Below are 25,314 nucleotides of genomic sequence, written 5' to 3' on the forward strand. Positions count from 1 at the left end.
ACCATTATGGGAGCTATGGTTCAAACAATGTCAGCACCCACTCAACGCTCCCACTCCCCTCCAGTTCCCAGTGAGATGAGCAAGGGAATAAAATAGGGAAGCAATGAGTGCTGGGAAATGGGGACGGGCACCATCCACACATAAAAACTGTATGCAATTTTTCTAACATAAGAGACAGGCCAGATAAGCTGGGAGTGGGGAGCAGCTACCCAATCCATGTGCTGTGAAAAAGCCCAGTTAGAAAAAAAAAAGAAAAAAAAAAAAAGCCCAATTAGAAACAAAGCAGAAGAGGGTAAACCTCAATCCTACGGGGCTCCTTCAGAAAATATACTAGGTGTCAGAGCCCATGGAGAGCATGAAGTTAGGGGTGAGTTACCCTTGGCTTTGACCCCATGCTCAGTGAGGGGCCATTGAGCTTGGCTCCTAGTCAAGGGATCGTTCCAGTTAGAGGCAGGGGGACGTCTGCCCCAGCTACTTCTTGGCTACCAAAACAAATACGTAAAAGAAACCCAGCTTCTCAGAAAAAGAGAGAAACTCCTTATTACAGCCCTCTCCTATGGCTATCTCTGGCTGTCAGCTCACAAACTGGAATGGAATGTGGCAAAATAAGACTAAAATGAACCTAAAGTTTCCTCTTATTTCTGCATTTAGGTCTGAAAGGTCTGTTCAGAGGTTCAAAGCATCTTGGACAGAAGTCACCCTACTCACCAAAAGCAGACTTCTCTATGGAGACAATCAGAGAAAAGTCATTGGACTTTCTGTGGTAGTAAGAAACTACCTTACCACAGAAAAGAGAGAAAACACGAGGATCTATTTATTTTGTTTTTTCACCAAGATACAGGAATACACTGAAAAGGAAAAACTGAAGATCAGATAAGACTTGCTCTATACGCACTTGTTTTTACAATTGTGGAGGACGTGATCATTGACAGCTTTGTTTTTCCTGTTAGACTATGAACCTTTCCTAGGCAAGAACTTTGGTTTTAATTATCTGTGAATCACAGCACCAAGTACAACACCTGGAATGGTAAAGGTACTGGTGCACAGTATTATACGATACACCGTTTACTGAACGAATGAGTAAAATCCCCAATTAAGTGGATTGTATCAAAGCTTTCCTTCTTAATTACAGTATTTTTTATTCTCAATATCCTTATTAAAATATTAAAACTGTCTCTATAATTATTTTTTTAAAAATTTATTTATTTGGGGGTGGGGAGAAGAGGGAGAGAGAGAGAGGGAGAGAGAGAATCCCAAGCAGGCTCCGTGCTGTCAGCGTGGAGCCTGATGCGGAGCTCGATCTCACAAGCTGTGAGATCATGACCTGAGCTAAAACCGAGAGCTGGACGCTCAACTAACTGAACCACCCAGGCGCCCCTCTCTGTAATTCTTACATTTCTTTATTCTGGTGTCTGCAAATATAGTTTTATTTTTTATTTATTTATTTAAAAAATTTTTTTTAACGTTTATTTATTTTTGAGAGAGACAAAGACAGAATGCGAGTGCGTTGGGGCAGAGAGACAGGGAGGCACAGAATCTGAAGCAGGCTGCAGGCTCCGAGCTGTCAGCACAGCCCGACACGGGGCTTGAACTCACGAGCTGTGAGATCATGACCTGAGCCGAAGTCGGACGCTCAACCGACTGAGCCACCCAGGCGCGCCTGCAAATATAGTTTTAGATTATTCACGTAAAATGTACATAGAAAGCTAACAATAAATTATTTCTTCCTGAAATTACTGAGCATTATTCAGATCCTAAAATATGTCCTCTTAAATCAATACTTAATATTCAAGTAACAGCTGATTCCCAAAGGATACTATACGGCTAATATGACATAAAACTTCCCAGAAACAGTGCGTAAGTGTTAACATAAAAATGTTAACATAGAAACTGCTTTCCTTTGCCTGTTCTCCCCTCAAATGCAAGAAAGTCCCAGGGGATAACTCTCAGAAAGCTTGTAGGCCAAATATCAATGATCTGCACAGAGGAACACTCCCAGTAATGTGCTAATCCTACCACTTGGAGAAAAACACAGAGAGCAGAAACGGACCTGTCAAAAGCAGGGGAGACAACTGATGCTTGTTAGGTCGGCTCTGCATTCCCTGCTGGGTTGTCAAAAGTCAAAATCTAAAATACTGTCAAAAATTTCGGGCAGATCGTTACACATAAATAAACATGTGACTCAAGTTCAGTAAAGCCCAGCTTCAAGCATGGGAAACTTCAAAAACTCGGAAACCTGAGATCTCAGGCCAGTGATCCAGCAGAAGTCACGAGATGGGAGGCCTCTGCGGTGGTGGGGAGGCAGCTCGAGGCGGCATTATTCCACACCACTCTTGCAGGTCCGCCACGGAGAGAACACTTACTCTCATTTTATAGACTTGGCAACCAAGAGTCAGAGAAATTAAGTGTGATTATTGAAAAAGATAACGAGATCTAAAAGTTGTATTTACTTCCTGGAGAGGTTTCTTGCGTTTTCGGAGGCCCCGCTATGGTATTCTATCAAGTACGAGAACTTAGAAGCTAACTGAGTGCCCCAGACTGGCGGATTTCAATCGTCACAACTTCTGAGTCCTAGTCAAGGCACAGGGGATATAAAAGTTAACAAATGTCACCTCACGAAGAAGTTCACCAACTGGTGACAGACAATGCATTAGCAGGGGTTATTTCCGCCCCGTCCCTCCTGGGAGGAACAGGCATGTCATCAAAAGGAGTTAACTAGAATCAATCTTGCTGCCGGGACACAGATGAGTGCAAGGAACAATCAGTAGGTACCCTGCAACTTTGCAGAAAGTCACTCTTGGAAGGAAGCCATTAACAAGAAAGGAAGGGCAAAGATGAAAACAAACCGATTCCTTGAAAACACTGTCTCTGGCCTCTCTTGAAGCCCAACCTGCTTCAAGACTTTTCAGTGAGAATTTATTCCCTTTATTACGCCGAGCTGAGTTGGGGTTTCTGGTAAACAGAACTACCACTACCGTGTGTCCCTAATTCCCGAACCTCAGAACTAAGTAAACAGTAAGATCTGAATTATAATTTTGGGTTTCTCGTGTTAAGTTAAAAATATTTTCACAAGTAACCTGGCTACGTAGTAAAAACTGCATATGTCAAGACCACGTAAACAGAGAGCACAAGTCCTTAACCCATGGCCCTCCTAATCTTCTACCGGTTTCTCTGCTTCTAGTGGGACCCGTAATGGCAAACTGGACCCCTGGGAAGGAAGGTCTGTGGTGCCGCTGCCATCAGGTGACTTAGATCACGTGGTCTTTCCTGCCTGACTTGCCTGCCCAGGACTGACTCCATGTGTAGTTGGGGGGGGGTGGCCGGGCTTTTCCTATTCCTCACACCTGACCCTGGAAGGAAGAAGTCTCACTCAATATTGGTATATTCAGAAAAAAAAAAAAAAACATGGATGAGTCGATCAACAATTCAAACGCATCATGTTAGCAAAATACTTAAACACTAAACATCTGTCATATTTGCTTTATCTCCCTCATATACATACACGCGAATCAATAAATACGTATTTATTTATTTTTTTGGCTGCACTATCTCTTTCTTGTTTTTGTTTTTTTTTTTTTAAATAATCTCTACCTCCAATGTGGGGCTTGAACTCGTGATTCCAAAATCAAGAGTCACAGCCTCTACTGACTGAGCCTTGGCTGCACTATTTCAACATAAATTACAGAAATCTTACCCCTAAATACGTCACAATTTTTTTTAAGTAGGCTCCACACCCAACGTGGGGCTTGAACCCTGAGATCAAGAGTCTCATCTCTACCAACAAAGCCAGCCAGGCGCCCCATCCTCTAAATACGTTAGCATGCATCTCCTTGGAATAAAGACATTCTTCTACAGAACTACACCACCATTATCACATGATTCCCTAATATCTAACATGCATGTTAAATCCAAATTGTTTTACTTGTCCCCAAAATGTCTTCTATCTAGTTGATGTTTTTTTTTTTTAATTTTTTTTTAATGTTTATTTATTTTTGAGACAGAGAGAGACAGAGCATGAACGGGGGAGGGTCAGAGAGAGAGGGAGACACAGAATCGGAAGCAGGCTCCAGGCTCCAAGCTGTCAGCACAGAGCCCAACGCGGGGCTCGAACTCACGGACCGTGAGATCATGACCTGAGCTGAAGTCAGACGCTCAACCGACTGAGCCACCCAGGCGCCCCTCTAGTTGATGTTTTTGAACCACAATCAAATCGATGTTTCTGTGTTATATTTGCTTTTTGTGTGTTCTTTAGTCTCAACCTGGGGGAGAAAACGAAGCTCCAAACGTTTACATTTTCCAAAACCATTTAACACAATTCATTGTCAAATGAGATATTTTCCTCTAAGTCTGCCTCCACAAACTCCTGGAGAATACTCTAGGAGAAGAACCTACCTGGGGGGCTGAGAAGCAGAAGAACTTCGGTGTGCTCCATAGCCTGCAGGAAGTCACTCAATTCTGTGACCGTACAACCTTTCTCACCCATTAGCTTCAGTAAACATAGGCTTGGGCTTCCTTCAGGCTCCAAGACCTTAAGAGAACACTGCTCCAAGTCCAGACAGCTGCAAACGACAGATTTAATTCAAGTCAACAACTTTCTCCAACGTGATATGCCTGCTATATGTTTGGCATGATTGCAGGTGTTATAGGGAATAAGCTGCAAGTCGCTGAGTAGTGAAAAGTTATTTACATTATGAATGCTACTGTCCTTTCCTCCTCCTTCTGCCTTCATAGGGGATTCCTCTTTATGCTCTCCTCCAGATCAGCTCCCATGACTACTAAATCAGAAGATCAGGGGCACCTGGGTGGCTCAGTCGGTTGAGCGTCCGACTTCGGCTCAGGTCATGATCTCACGATCCGTGGGTTCGAGCCCCGCGTTGGGCTCTGTGCTGACAGCTTGGAGCCTGGAGCCTGCTTCGGATTCTGTGTCTCCCTCTCTCTCTGCCCCTCCCCCGTTCATGCTCTGTCTCTCTCTCTCTCAAAAATAAATAAACATTCAAACAAAATTTAAAAAAAAAATTAAAAAAAAAAGATGAGAGAACTCTTTAAACAGGAAGCGAGAGAAATTAGCTTTGATACTGACGAAAACTTTTACTTTAATTTGGGAACAGGGAATAAAAAGATCAGATGCATTTCTCTACTCTTTCTTGCACTTTTTATAAAGTGTAATATGATCCAAGAAAGAGGCACAGATCTTTGAGACATCTTGAAAAATGGAAAAAACTTAACATATGGTATTTTATGTTAGCAAAGTAGTGTCCTTGTGTGTGTGACCATGCGAATAAAGATACAGAACAATGTACGTTCTGCATGATACCATTTTTATTAATATGTGTTTTTCTTATGTGTAGAGTTAACTTTGAAAAGATGGGCAAGAAACTAGTAGTTGGGATTGTCCTACAGAGGGGAGCCAGTGCAGCAGAGCTCCAAGCTGGACGATTCACTTTTCACTGTAAACCTTTTGTATTGTCGAATTTTTACTATGTGTGCTCATTTTATCAACAATTTTTAAAAGACTATCAGTGCTACTGACATTCAAAGTACAGTACTTCTAAGCACCTAGAAATACCCTATCACAGGAGGAAGACAAACTCTGGTCTAAAGGCCAAACCCACCCAGCCACTTGATTTTGTAAACAGTTTTGTTGGAATACAGTTATGCTCCCTCACACATACCTTTACAAACGTGGATGGCTGCTTTCCTGTTACAACAGCAGACGTGAGTAGTTGGTCTGCAAAGCTGAACACATGTGCTATTTATATTTAGCTCCTTATACAAAAAGTTTGCTGACCTCTACTCTAAAGAATCTTTAGGTCTCGTCCTTTTGTTAAAACTATTTCTTTTTAGTATCACCATTTAACGTACACATACCATTTCTTTTTCAATGTCATTGTATTCAGTAGGTGTATACAAGGTTAGAAAGGTTAAGACCAGACTGTACAAGGCCAGAAATAATGGGACAAGGAGTACGGACTTCAACCGTTTCATAGGAAGGGAAAGCACAAGTATGAAACATGCAAGAGAAGAAAAACAATAAAGTAAAACCAAACAAAAACAACAAAAAAACCCCAATAATCTTCCCAAAGAGACGTGACCGACAACAAAGGCCAACCAAAGCCTTTGGGTCATCTCCACGATAGTCTGTAGAATTCACACTTCACACACCTTCAGAGAAACCTTTCCCTTCCCTACCAGTTTAAATGAAAGTCCAATACCTCTCGCTTCTCTGTGAGGTTTGCCCAGACCACACAAGTCCTCCAAATACACTTTAGACACGGTCTCCTGAGGGTGCTCTTCTCGTATACCAAAGGTTCGCAAACTTGTGTCACGTGGCAGGGAGTAAATATTTTAGGCTTTATGGGCCATACGGTCCACTGCGTGTTCTTCTTCCTTGTCTTTTGCTTTGCAATTTTTCAAATATAAAAACCATTCTTAGCTCATAAACCGGTAGTGGTGCAAACCTGGCTCTCGGGTCATTGTTTGCAGACCCCAATTCTCTACGTCTCAGTTGACACCATTTTGCCTTAAAACCACGAGCTTTTCTTTCATATCCATGTCTTCTGTACCTAATTGGGTCGCCAAACTGCTTGAAAACAGAAACCCTGTATTTTTAACCCTCGATACCTAAAATCTGTCGTGCCCGTATTAGTCACTCATAACTGAATGATTACTGAGTGAATTTGAATCGTAACTAAAAAGGCTGGAAGCTAGAGAGATGGAAGGGGTAACAGTATTAAAGCTGTGGCAGGTGCAAGGTCCGCAAGTTTTCATATGACTTGGAATAACCTTATTCCATATTCGTTTTGATCACTTTTATTAAAAGGTCACCAGAGCATTTGTATAATGGTCACTCAAGATTTATAATTCTGTAGTGAAGGTGGTAATCTCACAAATTTAGAAAAAAAAAATGTATCCAACCAAAATAGTTTCACTGGCAGTATCATCCACCTCATACGATTGTTAGAATTAGATAATCCATGCCCCAAGTGCTTAGTGTGTGGCAAATAATAACACAATAGAAGTGAGCTTTTCTTATGCAATAAAAATATGGGGATATTAAAAGAATATCAATTTCCTAATCATGCTAATTTCTGAAACTGTTTTAGCTTTTCCTTAAAAATGTTTTCGAGGGGTGCCTGGGTGGCTCAGTCAGTTGTTTGACTTTGGCTTAGGTCATGGTCTCACGGTTTGTGAGTTTGAGGCCACGTCAGGCTCTGTGCTCACAGCTCAGAGCCTGGAGCCTGTTTCGGATTCTGTGTCTCCCTCTCTCTGACCCTCCCCCATTCATGCTCTGTCTCTCTCTGTCTCAAAAATAAATAAACATTAAGAGAAATAAAAAAAAAAATGTTTTTGAGTAGTTCCTAGTTTGGTAACCTGATCATGTCCTTCAAGGCCTCCTGTCTCTATACTCACCATTCTTTTCCAAGTGTCTCCGTTAAATGAATATATTCAATACTCAATTTTTGTTAAATGTGACTCATCATAATATAGGTTAACTGTTCCCAAATTCTGGACCGTAGACCAGTGGCAGCACAATCTGAAGTCCATGGTAAAATGATAAAAATAAGGACGCTAAGGGGCACCTGGGTGGCTCAGTCGGTTAAGCGGCTGACTTCGTGCGGTCCGTGAGTTCGAGCCCCGTGTCAGGCTCTGTGCTGACAGCTCGGAGCCTGGAGCCTGTTTTGGATTCTGTGTCTCCCTCTCTCTGACCCTCCCCCGTTCATGCTCTGTCTTGCTCTGTCTCAAAAATAAATAAACGTTAAAAAAAAATTTAAAAAAAAATTAAAAGAAAAAAAGGACGCTAAGACTGTCTTTTTGTCTTTAAGATGGTCTGTCCTATTTTTCAGTGTTCAAGTGTCTTTTCTTTTATGGAAGAATGGTGACTATAACAATAGAAACAACAGAAGCTGCAGATACCCACTGGTCCTCCATTTTATAAAATTTTCTTTTGTTAGTCCCTGTAATGTCCAAGTTGAGGAACCAGTATTAGAGATAGCTTAAGGATCACCAATTTTTTTTGAGATAATTAGAATATGAGATTTATAAAAACAAGGACGCTGCAAGCTAAATATAAATTTTTTTTTTTATGATTCAGAGAGGTTATCAGAATCTGGTATATCTCACCAAATGTAACCAAGTGATGCTTTAATATTTATGCTGATATAGAAAAAAATGAGAAAGTTTGACTTCTTTCTTCCAAATGAAGAAAGGTAAAACTGAAGTAGACAAAAATTTCCAATACAAGAGGCACAGGAGAAAAACAAGATTCTGTATCTCCTTTCCTTTTTTACTGATTTTCCGCATGGGCACTGGCTTTCAGCAGAGAGGATGCTTATACATATCCAGCCTTTATGTCTTTCCTTTTTTAGTTACATTCCCGTAAAGACTGTGCTTTGTAGTGGTTTCTGCTAACCCTAATTTGGAATTTCTCATTTAAGTTAAAAGACTATTACTGAAACAAATGGGCTGTTTTTAGGGGCGCCTGGGTGGTTCAGTCAGTTAAGCGTGGTGACTCTTGATTTCAGCTCAGTTCATTTCACAGTTCGTGAGTTCAAGCCCCATGTTAGGCTCTGCATCGACAGCGGGCTCTCACTCTCCCTTGCAAAATAAATAAATATTTTTTTAAAAAAGACCATTACTGAAACAAATGGGTTTTGCTTTTTTTTTTAATTTTGAAAAAAAATTTTTTTTAACATTTATTTATTTTTGAGACAGAGAGAGACAGAGCATGAACGGGGAAGGGGCAGAGAGAGAGGGAGACACAGAATCGGAAGCAGGCTCCAGGCTCTGAGCCGTCAGCCCAGAGCCTGACGCGGGGCTCGAACTCACGGACCACGAGATCGTGACCTGAGCTGAAGTCGGACGCTCAACCGACTGAGCCACCCAGGCGCCCCGGGTTTTGCTTTTAAAAATATTTATATTTACCTTCACTTCAAAAAATATATAGTCAAACAAAACACATTTTACATCCCTTAGGGTACGAACCGTGCATTGCTTTTATGTTCTTTTGCTTCTCTTCTTGGAACATTTACTGTTTGGAATCTTTATTCATTAATTCAACAACTACTTATTAATCACCTAAAATAGGCCAACCATTTTTCCTAGGTATTGAGGATATGGTAGCAAACAAAATTCCCTTAACGTCTTGGGTTTTTCTACAGGAGGAGATATATATGTATACCCGCAGAGGCAGACAAACGGTGTGTGTGTGTGTGTGTGTGTGTGTGTGTGTGTGTGTCCATCCAAAGATCATAGGTGCTCTGGAGAAAAACAAAGCAAAGCAGATGCACAGGGTAATTTTAAATAACGTGATCAGAGAAGACCTCACTGAAGGAGGTAACTCGTAAGCAAACACGTGAAGAGGTAAAGAGCAAGTCATACATTTCACCCGTGGAGACCATCTCATGCTGAGTAAAGAGCAAGTGCAAAGATCCTACTGTGTTCAAGCAAAAAGCAAGAAAGCAGGTGCACCGACAGTGGAGAAAGGGAGGAAGATAACAAGGTCTAAGAGCTAACTGGTAAACAAATGGTGTTTTTACACTGAACCAGAAAAGCAATGGAAGGGTTTTGAGCAGAGGAAGGGTAAGACCAGACCGAATGTCTTAAAAGAATAATTCTTACTGCTATGCTGAGAATCACCCGGGGGTGGGGGCAGAGTGGAAGTTAGGCAGCTATCGGAATGAACTGGCGGAGAGATGACGGTGGCTTGGCCCAGTGCCGGAGCCGCGGAGGCTGGATTCTAGATGCACACTGAAGGTGCACTGGCTGAGGGCTGCTGCTAAAATGGACGTGGTGTGAAAGTGGAGTCAAGAATAACCGTGACGTGGGGTGCCTGGGTGGCTCCGTCGGTTGAGCTGACTTCGGCTCAGGTCATGATCTCACGGTCTGTGGGTTCAAGCCCTGCATTGGACTCTGTGCTGACAGCTCAGAGCCTGGAGCCTGCTTCAGATTCTGTGTCTCCTTCTCTCTCTGCCCCTCCCCTACATATGCTCTCTCTCGCTCTTAAAAATAGACATCTAAAAACAAAACAAAAAAATAACTGTGAAGTATGAGGCATGAGTAACGGGAGGGCTGTGGCTGCCATTTACTGAGATGAAGAAACCTGCGCAAGAGAGAGTTTTGCTGGGGAAGACACGCTGAGTTTTGGACATCTTACGTTTCAGATAAGATATCTGTTAGTCATTCAAGAGGAGATGGAAAATAGGCACCTACACGTAGGAATCCGGGGGGTTCAAAGCAAAGACATGGACTGAAGATATGAACGAAGAGTCATCCACCTAAATCTGTATCGTCACGAGACTTAAGGACAAACCAAGAAGGGGATTAGGTGAAGACGTGTAGGTAAAGAGATACGAAGCCTGACTCCTAAAGCACTCCGAATTTCAGACACCGAAGAGACAGGCCGAAGAGACAGAAACGGGAGGAGATCTCTGGTTTCGGCTTCTCACACGTGTTCTCAGGCCTCTCGTGAACTGAGTGAGGACAGAGGTCTGGGGCTAAGGAGCGCCTTCTGTGTTGGTTTTCCTTGGTCCCCGTCCCACCGCCCCCGTCCTAAGCTCCCTCCTGCACAGCACGCGGGCAGCGTTGGAGCCTCCTGGGAGCTGTGTCACCTCTGGCGCCTCGATGTTCCAGGCCACCACAGAATTTATGTACCCTGGGCTAGACACTCAGAACCTGCACCTGTCTCCGCTGACAGCAAAGGCTGTCCAGTATCAGGTGGGTTTGGAAGGGAATTAGGGCCGGGTTTGTGTTTAGGGGATTCCCATACGCACACGGCTGTGGGGAACTGAATTATAGGCCAAGATTGATTCTGGGTCACCCACAATCAAATGAAAACACTTACAATGATTCCTGATCCCTGATGGACAGTTCAGAATGCACTCTTGTGGTTTACTTATTAAATTCTCATCTGGTTTGAGGAGACACGTATAGAGTGAGAAAAAAGTGAAAACAAACAACAGGCGGCCTTTGAAGATTCTAGGGAAAGGCCCACATCCTCACGGGAACTGTTAGCCACTTGCACCCTCACGCTTCAATTCCTCCCTCTGACACTGGAGGAAAATACCTCAGGGACTTTGTGCAATCGAGGTGCTCTTAAATCAACAGTATGAAATTACTCTGAAATAACTTGTCTTACACAGAGTAAACATTACCAGCTTACCTGGCCCCCTCCTCTGCCCCTCTCCAGCCCCCGAAGCTCCCAGTGCTAACTTTCTGTTATGTCAATGTGGTTCCAATTTTAGTAGGTATATGACGTTAATGTTCCCCAGTTTTCTTTCTTTCTTTTTTTTAATATTCATTTATTTTTGATAGAGCATGAGCAGGGAAGGGGCAGAGAGAGAGGGGGGCAGAGAATCTGAAGCGGGCCCTGCGCTGACATCAGCCAGCCTGGGGCAGGGCTCGAGCTCACGAGCTGTGATATCATGACCTGAGCGGCAGTCGGATGCTTACCCAACTGAGCCACCCGGGGGGCCCCAATGTTCCCCAGTTTTCTAACCTGCAGGGCCGCCCCCACTTCCGACCACCACTCACCTACTCTGAGCTAATCTTTACCCTCCAGGAAGGCTGGTGAAACCCCACCAATTTCGTTTCAGACTTCGCACCCCAGAACCGTCAGATTCCACGAACGCACGCCCTTTGTTGCTTGTCACATCTTGTGAGGCTACGGCCCTTCTGTCTACACCACCCTCACCAGAGACGTGGCCTCAAACTTTCCTGTTACTTTGTCAAGCAAACCACTATGGAGTCATCAGCAAAGCAAAACCTGACTGAAGGCTTGGGGGGGTACACTGGGCACCTGAAGTCGGGCATCCACACTTCCTCGGTGGTGGCAGGGCCTTCTTCCTTTCTTTTCTTTCCTCCACTGCCAAATTAGGAGTCCTCACTCCCAGGTCCTCAGGAAAACCCAGAGCCTTCCCTAACGAGAGTACTAATCACAAACTAACCAATCACAGATCTGATGATCTGACCCCCAAGGAAGACAACTTTTTGCATTGTTAAGTCTAGAAATTCAGAAATCTATGGACCTAGCAAAACAGTATTTTGGATTTTCTTTGCACAGTCCCCTCTCCCTAAAAGAAGCATGTTTGCTTTCTCCCTAGAACAGAAAAAAAATTGTGCCCTCTGTCTCAATTTTGCAAGTTGACCACTTTTTTTTTTTAATTTTCAATGTTTATTTTTGAGAGAGAGAGAGAAAGAGAGAGGGAGAATGAGCAGGGGAGGGGCAGAGAGAGAGAGAGGGAGACACAGAACCCGAAGCAGGCTCCAGGCACTGAACTTTCAACACAGAGCCTGATGCGGGGCTCAAACTCGTGAACTGCGAGATCGTGACCTGACCTGAAGCTGGACGCTTAACTGACTGAGCCACCAGGCGCCCCACAAGTTTACCACTTCTTAATTCCAACCTCACAACATTACTCCACTCTGTGGCCAAAGAATCCTAAACCCTCATGACTCTGGTTTAACCCCAAACTCTGAAACTCGAGGTTGTTGTGAGAGTTAAAGTAGATAATGTATGTAAATACTTCGTGCATTGGTACACACTAAGTGATCAATAAATGATAAAAGCCCACTGTTATTATTATCCACACCCAACACAGCACTTAACGTGTTATTTGTGAATGTCCCAGAGTAACAGTCCACTGCTATAGAAGTCTTTGTGAATAGGAACTAAATATTTGCCATCTTTTTATCTTCTGGAACTTCCAGCAAATAATAGGCACTCGATAAGCATAATTCTGAATGAATGATTTCCCTCTGAATTCAAAAGCATTTGTCGTGTCTAAGATAGGTTCTATGCATAACACAGAATCTTAAGTGATGCCTCCTGTTCTCAAGGAGTTCATAAGAAATTGTGCAAATAACCATACCAGACAAAGTTTAGTTATATGAGAAGGTAAAAACAAAACAAAACAAAACAAAACAAAACTTCTAAGGGGTTCAAAGGCAGACCAAAATCCTAACGAAGGTAGAGAGGGGTGGTTTTAAGTATGGTCTGGGCATCCCTAGTGTAGTTCCTAGTGCAGTCACAGGGTCCACAGGATCAAAACGGTTTTTCGCAGTGACACTAAGATGAGACTTAGCATTTTCGCTCACTCTCTGAGAAAATGTACATTGGAGTACCCGGTGTAACGTGACCTGCAACAGTGCAACAGACCCAATGCAGAAGCACAGAAAAGCCAGTTCTCTGCAGTTAAGGCACAGATCTTCAAAATGTAAAACAATGCCACTTTTCTAATTTTTTTTTTTTTTGGTTTTGAAAACTCTGTTTTTTCACAAAAACATGTAATTTAAAAAAATGCTTATTTATTAATTTTGGAGAGAGACAGAGAGACAGAGGAAGAGAGAGAGAGAGAAGTCCAAGCAGGCTCTGCACTATCAGCACAGTGCCCAAAGGGGCGGGGGTGGGGGGCTCGATCCCAGGTGAGATCACGACCTGAGCCGATATTAAGAGCCACCCAGGCGCCCCCAGAAACATGTAATTTCTGCTAACATGTAGAATGGGCTATCCTTTTCAAATAAGTTCAAATATTTTTAACGTTTCTTACTTTTACTTTTTGATATGGTAAATATCAGTGCACAGTACATGTATATAATGGATAGAACCCACATTAAAAACTCCCTGGGGTCCTCAATCATTCTTGAGAGTGCAAAGAAGTCCTGAGACCAAGAGTTCGCAGTTTCAAGCCTGGTGAGAGGAAAATAGTTTTACTTCTAGCTCAGTGTTCACGGCGAAGTGAAGAAGAGAACCCGGTTAAGTTGGTTTGGAGGAAGGTGGGGAGTTTAGTTTCAGTCTTTCCCACCATCATTCTCTCCCTATTATAAAAACTTCCAAACCCTGCACCCGAGCCCTTCGCTCTCATTATCTCTTGACCTGCACTTCTCCTTCCTAACCTTCCTTAGGTCTTCCAGGTCTGTGCCCATGTCCCGTTCTTTTGTCTGTTAAGTCCTCTGGAATGACTGCCCTATCCTAGTGGTTTCCAGACAGATTTCCTCCTCTCCACCCCCCCCCCCCCCCGCCCGGGTCGATCTCCACTTCTCCCTTTCAGCTCAAGGGGAGGAGGGTCCAACCTCCAGTCTCTGGCATTCCCACGACTTTCCCGACCGAGAGATCTCCCCTCTGCGCCCCTTCCACGCGGGCGACCCCTGCCGCACCCCAGCGCCCGGAGCGGCGGTCCCCACCCCCCCAACTCGCGTGCCCGCTCGCTCCCCCGCGCGCCCCCGGCCCCAGCCCGCCGCGCGTGACCCCGCCCCTGCCCCCACGCCCCCCGCGCCCTCGTCCCTCACCTGAGCCGGAGGCGCCCCCGACTCCCCGCCACCTCGGCCAGCCTCCTCCAGCCCCGGCCCTCGGGCGCTCGGTCCAGGCTCCCGCTGAGCCTCCGCAGCAGCGGCTCCGGAAGACGGTTGAGGGTCGCGCTCGGAGCGGGGAGCGGCGGACCCGAGGGCGCGGCCGGAGGCGGCTGCGAGGCCGGGGGCGGCGGGGCCTGCAGCAGCTCCCCGCACAGCGACGCGTCCCGCGCCGACGACCCCGCGACGGCCGCGGCTCCCGCCGGCCGCATCGCGGGCCTGGGCTCCAGCGCACCTTCCGCTCGCTCCCTCGCCGGCCCCGGCGCCGCGGAGGCAGGGGCGGAAGGACAAATCGGGCGACGACGCACCGCGCTCAGAGGAGGAAGCTCTGCTCCCCGCCCGGCCGAGACAGGTTTGCCTCGGGGAGCCGGGCCGGCGGGGCGCGCCGGCCGTGCCGAGGGGGCGGGGCTTCGGGCGGGGCCGCCCCCTTGCGCGCGTACGCGCGCCCGCGCGTCTCCTTTGCCCTGGCCGCCGCCGCCCGCTCGCGGCGGCGCGCGCACCGAGGCCGGAGAGGTGGAGTCGGGGCTGAGCCGGGAGGGTCGGGTGGTTGCAGCCGGGGGAGGAAGCGGTGGAGGAGCTACGCTCGGGCGGCTGCGCTCCGGCGAGGAAGCGTGCTACGTCGGGGCTTCCCGAGACCGTGGGAGGAGGATTGCCTCACGCCGGAGAGGGAAGCACGCGGCTCTCCATCGCCGGCCGCCCCCTCCCCCCACCCCCGGTCGCGCCCAGCTGACTCGGTGACTTGCGTTGTGTCGGCGCTACCGGCACCCGCGCTTGGCGACCTCGTTTTAGGCTTTGATGTGTACGGCGTGGCTAAGGGCAGTGGTTCCTAGACGTCCAGATACCTAAAGGAAATTTGCTCGAAATCTGTGCCCAGACTTTTTTTTTGTAAACTGGGCTGCAGATCTTGGAGATGATTGTTTTTAGCAGGAATTGCCTGGTTTCCTCCGAGTCGGACTGCCACCCACAGACAACTACGGGATAGTTTGGGGCAAAAGCAGGCAAACTATTTATGAAACCCGCCAGGTACACAAGGCTTCCTGGCCCGATTTCTGGTGCCATTAATGTTTTCATCACACAGGACACCAGGATGTTTTATAGCAATTTGGGCACCCAAATTCTCCCTTTCTTCTGGCTACGTAGTTGTTCCATACAGTCTCCATCACATTTGAGCACAAGCAGTCACTATACTTTTTCATCCAGTGTAAACTCGGAGTTCAGAATGCAGTATAATGGCTAAGTGCACGACCTTTTTAGATCCAGAAAGATCTGCTCGATTCTAGTTTTTATGACCGTGAACAAGTTACTTAATTCTCTGCGTCATCTTAATAATTCTCTGCCTCATCTGTTAAAATGGGACTGAAAATGTCGTGGTATATGTGGAGTTGTTACCAGAGTCAAGGAGTTGATTATGTAAAGCACTTAACTCGGCTTGTCACAGAGGAGATCATAAATGCTAGCTATTATCCTTACAAATGCAAAAGCTTGTACCCTGAACGCGCCCGATCTCGTCTGATCTCGGAAGCTAAGCAGGGTCGGGCCTGGTTAGTACTTGGATGGGAGACAAATGCAAAAGCTTGTTTCACATTCAGTTTGACTTGGTCAGTCCTTCCCAATCACTTGTAGTGCTGTCCTGTTTTGTTTTTAGACACTGAACGTGTATCTTATGAGCGTCTATTAGCTGCATGTGCCAATTAGGGAAATCAAGTCTTTGAGGTTTTATCTGTCTAGCCTTTATTAGTTGAGACTCAGCAGACTTCTTGCTTCTAAGTCTGCTGTGTGCAACATGCGGCTTATGCAGCTTCTCATAGGTGCGGAGGGGTGAAATGCACATCTATCTTATTTACGCAGTGAGACGACTCCCCAGTTTGGTCAGGTGCTTCTTCATCCAATACAGCTCAGCTGGGTTCTGACCGGTGTCAGTCCCTCCCGTCTCTTCCTCAGCTTCCCGTCTCCCGCCAGGAGGACTGCCTACCTCATGTCACTCCAGACTGGGTCCTGTTTTACACGTGGAAACTTTTTTTTCTTAAAGTAGGCCTCACCCCCAATGTGGGGCTTGAACTCTTGATCCTGAGATCAGGAATTGTGTGCTGTATGGACTGAGCCAGCCAGGGGGCCTCCTGCCTTGCAGTTCTATAACCTATGCAGTCATTCCAGCCGCCACCCTTCAGCCTCTACTTTGAACTGACGTTACATTTTACGATTGGTCTTTTTCTCCTCCCGATCAAACATTAATATTTTTATTATGTAATTTCACTCCCTGGGGTTCTCTTAAGGAGCATAGTGGTCTAACAGGAAAAACAGAGCCTTTAGAATTAACCCCGAATTTTTTTTTTAACGTTTATTTATTTTTGAGACAGAGACAGAGCATGAACGGGGGAGGGTCAGAGAGAGAGGGAGACACAGAATCTGAAGCAGGCCCCAGACTGTCAGCACAGAGCCCGACGCGGGGCTCGAACTCACAGACCGCGAGAGCATGACCTGAGCCGAAGTCAGACGCTCAACTGACTGAGCCACCCAGGTGCCCCAGAATTAACCCCGAATTTGAATCTTGATGCTGCCACTTGGTGACGTGACTTTAGGCAAGTTCCTTAACCTTTCAGCTTCAATTTCTACACCTGTAAGGAGCGGCAGATAATAGCACCTGCTTCAAATGATGTTACGAGAATTAAATTAGAGATGCTGATATATACATACAAGGAGTGTCTGGGAGAAGTAGATGCAGGGTGTATCAGTACTCTCAAAATTGCCACATTAATTTTGGGAACAAAATAACAAAGAGCAATTTAGCTTCTTTTCCTAGACCAGCCATCACAATCTTACACAGGTAAGAGAAAAATTGAGAGTGGAGATCTGGCTTTTAAACGCACCTTAAAAGTTCATGCACATCTTCAGAGGATCTACTTAGGAGTTCTTCCTCATTTGTTGAAAGTGACGTACATCTTTGTGAATCCAGACAATCTGCAAGAAACTTGTGGTTTCTTTCTATGGAAATTCATTGATGTAATCTTGCAAATACAAATCTGGAAACTGACTCATAGATTTCCTTTCCTTTACACAATTTGAGTCTAGATGGTACTTTAAAAAAATGCCGGAACAACACGTTATTTCGTATCTGGACAGGTTTTCAAGGGCCCAGGGTGGGAGAAGCCCTGCAGGTGTTGGGATCGGTATACAGCAGAGGGGAAGGAAACAGGAGTCTTGTGACTTAAATGGCATCCCTTCTCTTTCGCCCTTATTCCATACCAGCAACCCTCATGACCTCTGACTCAGCTCTGTGTTGAGCCCACCCGGTGCACCGTCAGACCTAAGGCTCTCTACATCCACCGCAGACCCTTCTTGTTGCCATCTCCCAAAGGGTTAGGGGAATTTTCCCGTTCTGATGTCAACTTTGAAATAGTGACTAGGTGTTGTAATAGTATTCCATACCTTTCCATCATGATGAATCATCCACGGTAAAGACAACATTTACTTGTCTGAATTGATTGATTGATTGTTTGATTCATCCATTCGTTCAATCATTAACGAATATTTACTGGATGCCTACCTTGTGCCAGGCTCTGTGCCAAATACTGTTAAAGGGTAGTATTTATTAAGGCTTGTTTTTGGGGGGAGGGGAAGGGGGCAGTTTCAGATTCACAGCAAAACTGAGGGGAAGGAAAAGAGATTTCCCACATGCGCTCTGCTCCCACACATGCACAACCTCCCCCCTTGTCATCATCCTGCAGCAGAGTGGTACATTTGTTACAACTGACGGACCTTCACTGACACATAATCACCCTTAGTCCATAGTTTAAATCAGAGTTCGCTCTTGGTGTGGTACATTCTGTGGGCTTAGACAAACGTATAATAACATGTATCCGCCATTATGGTGTCATACAGAGTGTTCTCACTGCCCTAAAAATCCTCTGTGCCCCATTCATTCATCCCGCTGCTCTTGAACTCCGATGAGTTCAGCTATCAACAGATAGTTTAGCAGTGCTTTATGAATACAACATATCATGCTGATATCACCACCTTTCCTTTCTATTCGAGAAAACGTATCTGAGCACTGGTATTATGATAGAAATAATTTCACGTGTCATAATAGATGTGGCATTGTGATATGAAAAGTCTTGAAGCAGTTCTAATTCATGACCTTCAAAGCAATCATTCAGAAACTCTTGTATTCAAATGGTCATTACCAACAAATTATGGGGGACGCAGTTCAGCTGAAGGTGGGAACAGCAGTTGAGGTGCTAGGTCTCATGGCCATGAGACTGTCGGGGTTAGGGTTTTCAAAAAGAGTACCATTAATCCACCCAATAGTCTTTTGACTTTGTGACAAAAACAACTGCATGGGGCTACAATGCAATTTATGAAGGAAGCCATTCAATAATATTTACCAACTGCCAATCCGTACTCTCCTAGGATGTGGGAGGAACACTGGTGTTTCTCATCTTTGGCTATACTTAAGAATCACACGAGGGCATGGCAGTTCATCAAAAAGCATAAACCTACACTAAAATTGGGCCAATACAGAGAAAATGAACATGGCCCCTGAGCAAGGATTGCCGCAGATTTGTGAAGCGTTTTGCATTTTTCTTTTGCATCTGTGTGAGATGATGGATGTTGACTAAACTGCTTGTGCTAATCATTCGATATATGTCAGATCATCATGCTGTACACCCTAAACTTCTACAGTGCTGTGCATCAATTATATCAAAATGAAATCGGAAGAAAGTTAGACCTACCATTACCTCATGATCCAGCACACCCACTTCTGGGTCTCTAGCCAAAAGAATGGGAAGCAGGACTCAAACAGATTCATAGGCTCATTATTCACAGTGGCCAAGAGACGGACAGTCCAAATGTCCATTAACAAATGCGTTGATAAACAAAATGTGGTATATACAGGCAGTACAATATTATTCAGCCTTGAAAAGGTAGGAAATTCTGACACACGTTACAACACGGATGAAGTTAGAAAGCATGACGCGTAAGCGAAATAAACCAGTCACAAAAGGATAAATACTGCATGATTCTAACTATACGAGGTACCTAAAAGAGACAAATTCACAGAGACAGAGGGTAGAATAGAGGTTACTAGGGCTTGCGGGGGAGAAGGGAATGGGGAGTCATTGATGGATACACTTTTTTGTTTGGGGCAATGAGAAAGTTCTGGAAATAGACCATGACAACAGTTGCGCAACATTGTCAAAGGACTTAATGCCGCTGAGTTGTATGCTTAAAAAATGGCGAAAATAGTAAATCTTACGTTGTACATGGTTTACTACGTACACACAAAAAGAGTCACCCGAGGAACCTTAGAGACATGCTGACACCCGGCTATAGTCCTCAGAGACTCTAATTTTAATTGGTCTCAGGTGGGGCAGCAGTAGGTTTTCATATCCCTCAAGTTATTTTAATGTACACTCAGGCTTAAGAAGGGAGGCTTAATCTCCAGGGCAGTGAGGCTCAGCCTTGACTACACATTAGAACTATTTGGGGAGTTTTACAGTACTCTGATGTCTGGGTGTTAACACCCAGGATTCTTATTTAATTGGCCTGGGGATGCTGCCTGGTCCCTGAGATTCTTTCTGAATTCTGCCTCTGATTCTAATATGCAAGCTAAGGTGAGAATCTTTGCTCTGGGCACACCCCACAACCTCTGCCTTTCGTTCCACCTTTAGAGAACAAGTATTTCTGTATGTCAGTGATGCAATCAAGGGCATAGTGCAAGATGGACTTCTGATGACAGACAAGGGGCCAAAGGCCACTTGGATTCCTTCTCTCTACTTCCACAGAGTCAGAATATTAAAAGTGGGAGAAGCAAAGACCAGTAGAGGGCCCAGGAGAAAGGGGTCCATCCAGTAGGCTCACTCTTACAAGAGAAAGGCTCTTTATTCTTCCTGTAGGCGTCTGGCTCCTACCATGGACAGTGCTCCCTGCCCTGTCCCCAGTCCCCCTTTGAGTTCCCCTTCCTCCCCAGGAGGGGCTCAGAGCTGACCTGCTCAGCCAGGGTCCCAAAGAACCAGGGCCGTTGAGAGTACCTCAATCAAGAGACCGTACTGCTAGTGCAGGAAAAATTGGCCAGCTTACGTTAAAAGAACATCGAGATGGTAGGCACACACTATCCTCTGAGTGATCCTGACTTAACCCTCGGCCAATCTTTTGTCACTTTTCTCTTCCTTACTATTTGTATTTCTGTTCTATACAAATGCTGGCTCACTCTGCTTATTAGGTCCTGTTGTATCCTGCTATTTTGTTTGCGAATGCCTGACTCCGACCCTTGGTCCTTGGAACCAAGGCCAACTAGACCGGGGGGGGGCGGGGAGATGGGGATTTAGTCATGAAGCTGAAAGGCAATGTGGGATGAGGGTGGCATCTAAAGACAGGAAGTACGGAGAGAGCAGACGGGGCCAATCTGCTCTAGGCCTCACTGCAAAGTAGTGGTTCCCTATTAGTCTGTGTCATTTCATCAACATAGAATCCCGCCATAAGGATTTTGGTGTCCCTCACTCGGTGGTAAGTGCCTTTAATGTCCCATGTATAACATTCCCCTCTTCCATTTATGTGGCCCTTGGGAACCAACCAGACATTGATTGGCAAGGGGACCTGGAGTTTCAGATCCTGGCTATCCCTTCAGACACAGCTGTCAAGGGAAACAAAATATAAAACAGAATCTGTGTTTCCTAGGAACTTACGGTCTTGTTGGAGACATAAAGTATATAAACACGAGAAAGTAGCAAGGCAAAGTTTTTGTTTCTGAGAGAGGGAGAGAGAGAGAGAGCGAGCGAGGATGAGTGGGGGAGAGGGGCAGAGAGAGAAAAGGAGAAAGAGAATCCCAAGCAAGCTCCAGGCTCAGTGCAGAGCCCAATGCAGGGCTTGTTCCCATGACCCTGGGATCATGACCTGAGCTGAAGTCAAGTGTTGGAGGCTCAACTGACTGAGCCACCCAGGTGTCCTCAAAGAAAGGTTTTGGATCTTAGGATTTCTGTATTGTCAGCGTATTACAGCTAAATAGTTTTCCAGGGACTTATCAAAGACCTAGAGATGGGCCAGGAAGAAAGAGAAATAAACTAGGATTAGGAATGGTGGGCCCAGAGAGTTAAATGAATCTGAGCAATGGAGGCATGATTATTTCCTGGATACCAATGGTATAATTGATACATTTTAAAAAATGTGGCAGCCACGACCACACCTACCTAGTTAATGACATTAACCCCTGCATGTGAACCCACTTAGGTAGAAAGGAGGTTAACTGCATTTGCCTCCAGAGGTGACCTGTTCTGTCTTCTGGGGTGACTGATGGAGGACCTTAGCAGACTTTCCCAAAGATGAGTGATGGATTCAAAGTTCCTGATGGCTTTGAGTTTGGGAATTCCTTGGGATAGTATCCTGAACACATATTTGGTGGGTCGGACTGGGGGAGGGGACTAGACACTAAGTCCCCTTCCATCCTGAGGTTTTGAGTAGAAAGGCACTAGGTCCCAGAGGGAGGAGAACATGTGATCAGAGACCAGCCAGGGAGGGTAACTGCAGCTGCTCCAGGATCAAGTTAAGCCAATTAACATGTAAATGCAATTCATTAGTGTGAGGCAGAGGGGCAAGGTTTAAATGACTGACAGATCAAGTTGTACCATATTTGTTATTTGCTAAAATTAGATTTTGGGAACAAGCATGGCTATTTCAGCTGAATGGACATAGTATTAAATTAAAATGCGAGTAATATTTATTTGTTAGAGGAAAGGTGAGAAGAAGTACCTGTTTAGTTGACCAATAGCTTAAATCACATTTAAGGCCTTTAAAACATTGGTTACATGCTAAGCCTTGTATGCTCATTATTCATTTGTTCTGTAAAGCCTTGTCGGTGAAAACTTTTCTTTGAAACATTTTTGTAGGAGGCTAGTTGGCACTATGAATAATTCACAGTGAATTATGAATATGGATATGAATAAGGGCATTTATTTAAAATACTCTATAATTTAAATTTTTTGTCAGTGACCGTAATGAATTTTATTTCGTGGGGTTTTGCTGTATATGGAGCAGAGCTCTTAAGCTCCTGGAAATTTTGTAAAGTTTGTTTATTTATTTATTTATTTATTTATTTATTTATTTATTTATTTATTTATTTTAAGAGAGACAGAGACAGCACGGCTTGGGGAGGGGCAGAGAGAGAGGGAGAGAAAGGGAATCCCAACCTGGTTCCACGCTGCCAGCATAGCGCTAGACGCGGGGCTCGAACTCATGAAATCGGAAGATCATCACCTGAGCCGAAACCAAGAGTCGGCCGCTTAACTGACTGAGCCACCCAGGCTCCCCTCTCCTGGAAATTTTTATGATATCTTAATATAGGTAATCAATGGTTATTTCGTGCTAATGAGAATAGCTTCACGCAAGTACACACGTAGTCTCCCGCTTAACGCTGTACGCGTGGAATGTCAGCGCTAAAGAGAACTTTGGGTGACCTAGCCCAACACCTTCAGTTTCAGAGGAGAGCCCTGTGGCCTAGAGAGGTTTCCTGCCCCTCTTGAACCTCTACATAGTAGCTCTCGGTCTGTGGTCCTTGGACCAACAGCGTCGGTTTTTTAGAAATGCAAATTCTCAGGCCCCACTCCAAACCTACAGACTAGAAACTCTGGGATGGGACCAACAATGTGCAGTTTAACAGCCTCCCAGGTGATTCCGATCCAACGGAGTCTTTAAGAACTACTCCCCCACACCTTGGCTTTAAAATATCTTGGGGCAATAACTTCCCTTAGATCACTCTCAGCCACACAGAGAATTACTTCCTGTTTTATGTCTAAATTTATCTCCCTAAAGCTTTGAAGGGCGTGTCACACAGTCTTCACAACGTAGAGACACTTCTCTTACGTTCTTTTATGGGTAACAGTGCAGGATGGGTCTCAGCAGAAGGGGAAGCGAGCCAGCCGAGAGACGAGATGAAGGCAGCTGGCCGTGGGCACGGTGTGGGGGAACGAGGACTGATCTTCCCTCCGTCCTCATTCCCGTTAATTTGATAATTAGGTAATCCAAGAGCCACTCCAGAGAGGAGGAGCACAGCACAGTTTAGTTTGGGGTCTGAGTTTCTAAGACAAATAACACGGAATCGAGGGAGTACGGAGGCGGGGGGCGGAAACTTAGGACATACATAGTAGAGAAGATGGGAGCCTAGAATACCAGCCGACGTTGCTCCAGAAATTGTCTGAGTAAAAACAAGACAGAATCGAGAAGGGTCCAACCCTCTGGGAGTTGAGCGTTGTTGACAAGCTAAAAAAAAAAAAAAAAAAAAAAAAGGCTCCATGTGGACTGGCTGTGATTCATGGCTTGATTCCGCTGCTCCCCACCCACACCTGCCAACTCAGTTAGCAGAGAAATCCAGGGATTCAAGATGCCCAAGAAATGGGGGATTCCTATGCCAAGGGAGTCACATGAGGCCACTGTTTCTGAGGTCTTCGCAATGCTGTCTGGAAGGACTGTGCAGCGGGTGGTCATTGTTCCGTCTGCCTAGAATAGAACTCCTGTCTCAGAAATACTGTTTCTCAATGTGTGGTTCAGTGGGAGCCCCCCAGACTCTTACCAATCTGTTTCTTTAACTCAGTGATTGTCTGGGAAGGCATCTTCCCCAAACTTGGCCAGTCCCTGGAGTTTCTGACCTTCGACCAGATGAAGAGGGTTCCAGGCTGTGTCATGGGGCAATGCTGTGAGGTGTAAATCTGAGCTGTTTGGTGGCCGTGTCCCCAACAGCTGCGTGGAAGCAGGCAGTAATGTGGTGGAAAAAGTGACTGGTACGCTGAGAAGAAAGGATCACTGGCGCCCCAGTCTCTGACTGTGGTCGTGCCTGAGCCCGGCTCACATCTGCCTTTCCTGCAGTTCAGTCGGCTGAGCCAACAAATTCCCTTTTTTGCAGTAGGGGAGGGGGGAAACTGTCTTCTACCCTCCTAGGTTCAGTACTTGGGGCCAGCAAATAACACTGACAAAAGACAAATGAACAGTAGAAAAGGTTTATTTTGCATGCACAGGAGAACCATCAAAGAAAGGAGCTGGTTTATTAAATGGTTAAAGGATTCATATACTGAACTTAGTAGAAGAAAGGGAGGGGGGAGAAAAGGCTTCTTATGGGAAGAACAAATAGGTTTTCTTTTTTTTTTTTAGTATCCCTTTTTTTTTTTTTAAAGTATTTATCTATTTTGAGAAAGAGAGAGAGAGAGAGAGGGAGAGGAGAGTATGTGAGGGAGGAAGGGGCAGGGAGAGAGGGAGAGACAGAGTATCCCAAGCAGGTTCTGAGTTACCAGTGCAGAACCTGTCTTGGGACTCGATCTCACAAACCGTGAGATCGTGACCTGAGCCTAGATCGAGTCTGGTGCTTAGCCGACTAAGCCACCCACCCTTAAGATCCCTTTTGAAATTTACAGTAGAAACATTATGAAAATGGGAGAAAAAGTTAGCGTCAAAAATGGTAAGTAAGTCACTCTTAGAAAAGATTTGTAACTTTGCAAATAGGTTTCTTTAGGAAAGGCAGACGGGTTTTAGGAAACAAGATGAGGAAAAGAAAGTGTGTGATAAAGTGTGTCTGTATAGGTATGAGTGGTCTTTCCATCTTCAGGGTCATAGAACTGTCCTGGAGAAGGGATTTGGAGTAAGTTTAATTCATGTTCTCCCTTCTGGGAGTAGATGGGCCCCGAAGAGGAATTTATGGCATCCTTACTTCCCAGAAGTTCCTGCTTTTAGTCTGATAGGGGAAGTTCTTAGAGCATCTGCCGAGTCTCAAATGTCTTCAGCTTAAAATAATCATTATGCCCAAGTGGCGTATTTTGGTGTGGCGTATTCTTTTTTTTTCTTTTTTTTTTAGTTTATTTATTTGAGAGAGAGATAGAGAGCACAAGCGGGGGAAGGGCAGAGAGAGGGAAACAGAAGACCTAAAGTAGGCTCCAAGCTGACAGCAGAGGGCCTGATGTGGAGCTCGAACTCATGAACCATGAGTTCATGACC

The 25,314-nt window shown here is 45.2% G+C and overlaps 1 protein-coding gene and 1 non-coding gene across 4 annotated transcripts in view; one reads left to right on the forward strand and one right to left on the reverse strand.

Moving 5' to 3' along the window:
* Nucleotides 1-14,685, reverse strand: part of MALT1 (MALT1 paracaspase) — a 62,810-nt gene extending 48,125 nt beyond the window's left edge. For all 3 annotated transcript variants that reach the window (XR_006963304.1, XM_047086371.1, XM_047086370.1), the window contains exons 1-2: nt 14,284-14,685; nt 4,393-4,559 (exon numbers count right to left, since the gene is read on the reverse strand). Coding sequence is in view for 2 of the 3 variants with exons in the window: in XM_047086371.1 (XP_046942327.1) it covers nt 4,393-4,559; nt 14,284-14,555 (439 nt within the window). In the remaining variant the exon portion in view is untranslated. The remainder of the gene's footprint in view (nt 1-4,392; nt 4,560-14,283) is intronic.
* A 4,131-nt stretch (nt 14,686-18,816) lies between these two features.
* Nucleotides 18,817-18,923, forward strand: LOC124517183 (U6 spliceosomal RNA). Its single transcript, XR_006963337.1, has one exon. It is a non-coding gene; the product is annotated as a U6 spliceosomal RNA (small nuclear RNA).
* Nucleotides 18,924-25,314: the final 6,391 nt, after the last annotated feature.

The sequence above is a fragment of the Lynx rufus genome, unplaced genomic scaffold (assembly GCF_022079265.1).
Source record: "Lynx rufus isolate CCGP_SWC_20201006 ecotype Redwood Valley unplaced genomic scaffold, mLynRuf1.p SCAF_20, whole genome shotgun sequence".
Lineage (NCBI taxonomy): Eukaryota > Metazoa > Chordata > Mammalia > Carnivora > Felidae > Lynx > Lynx rufus.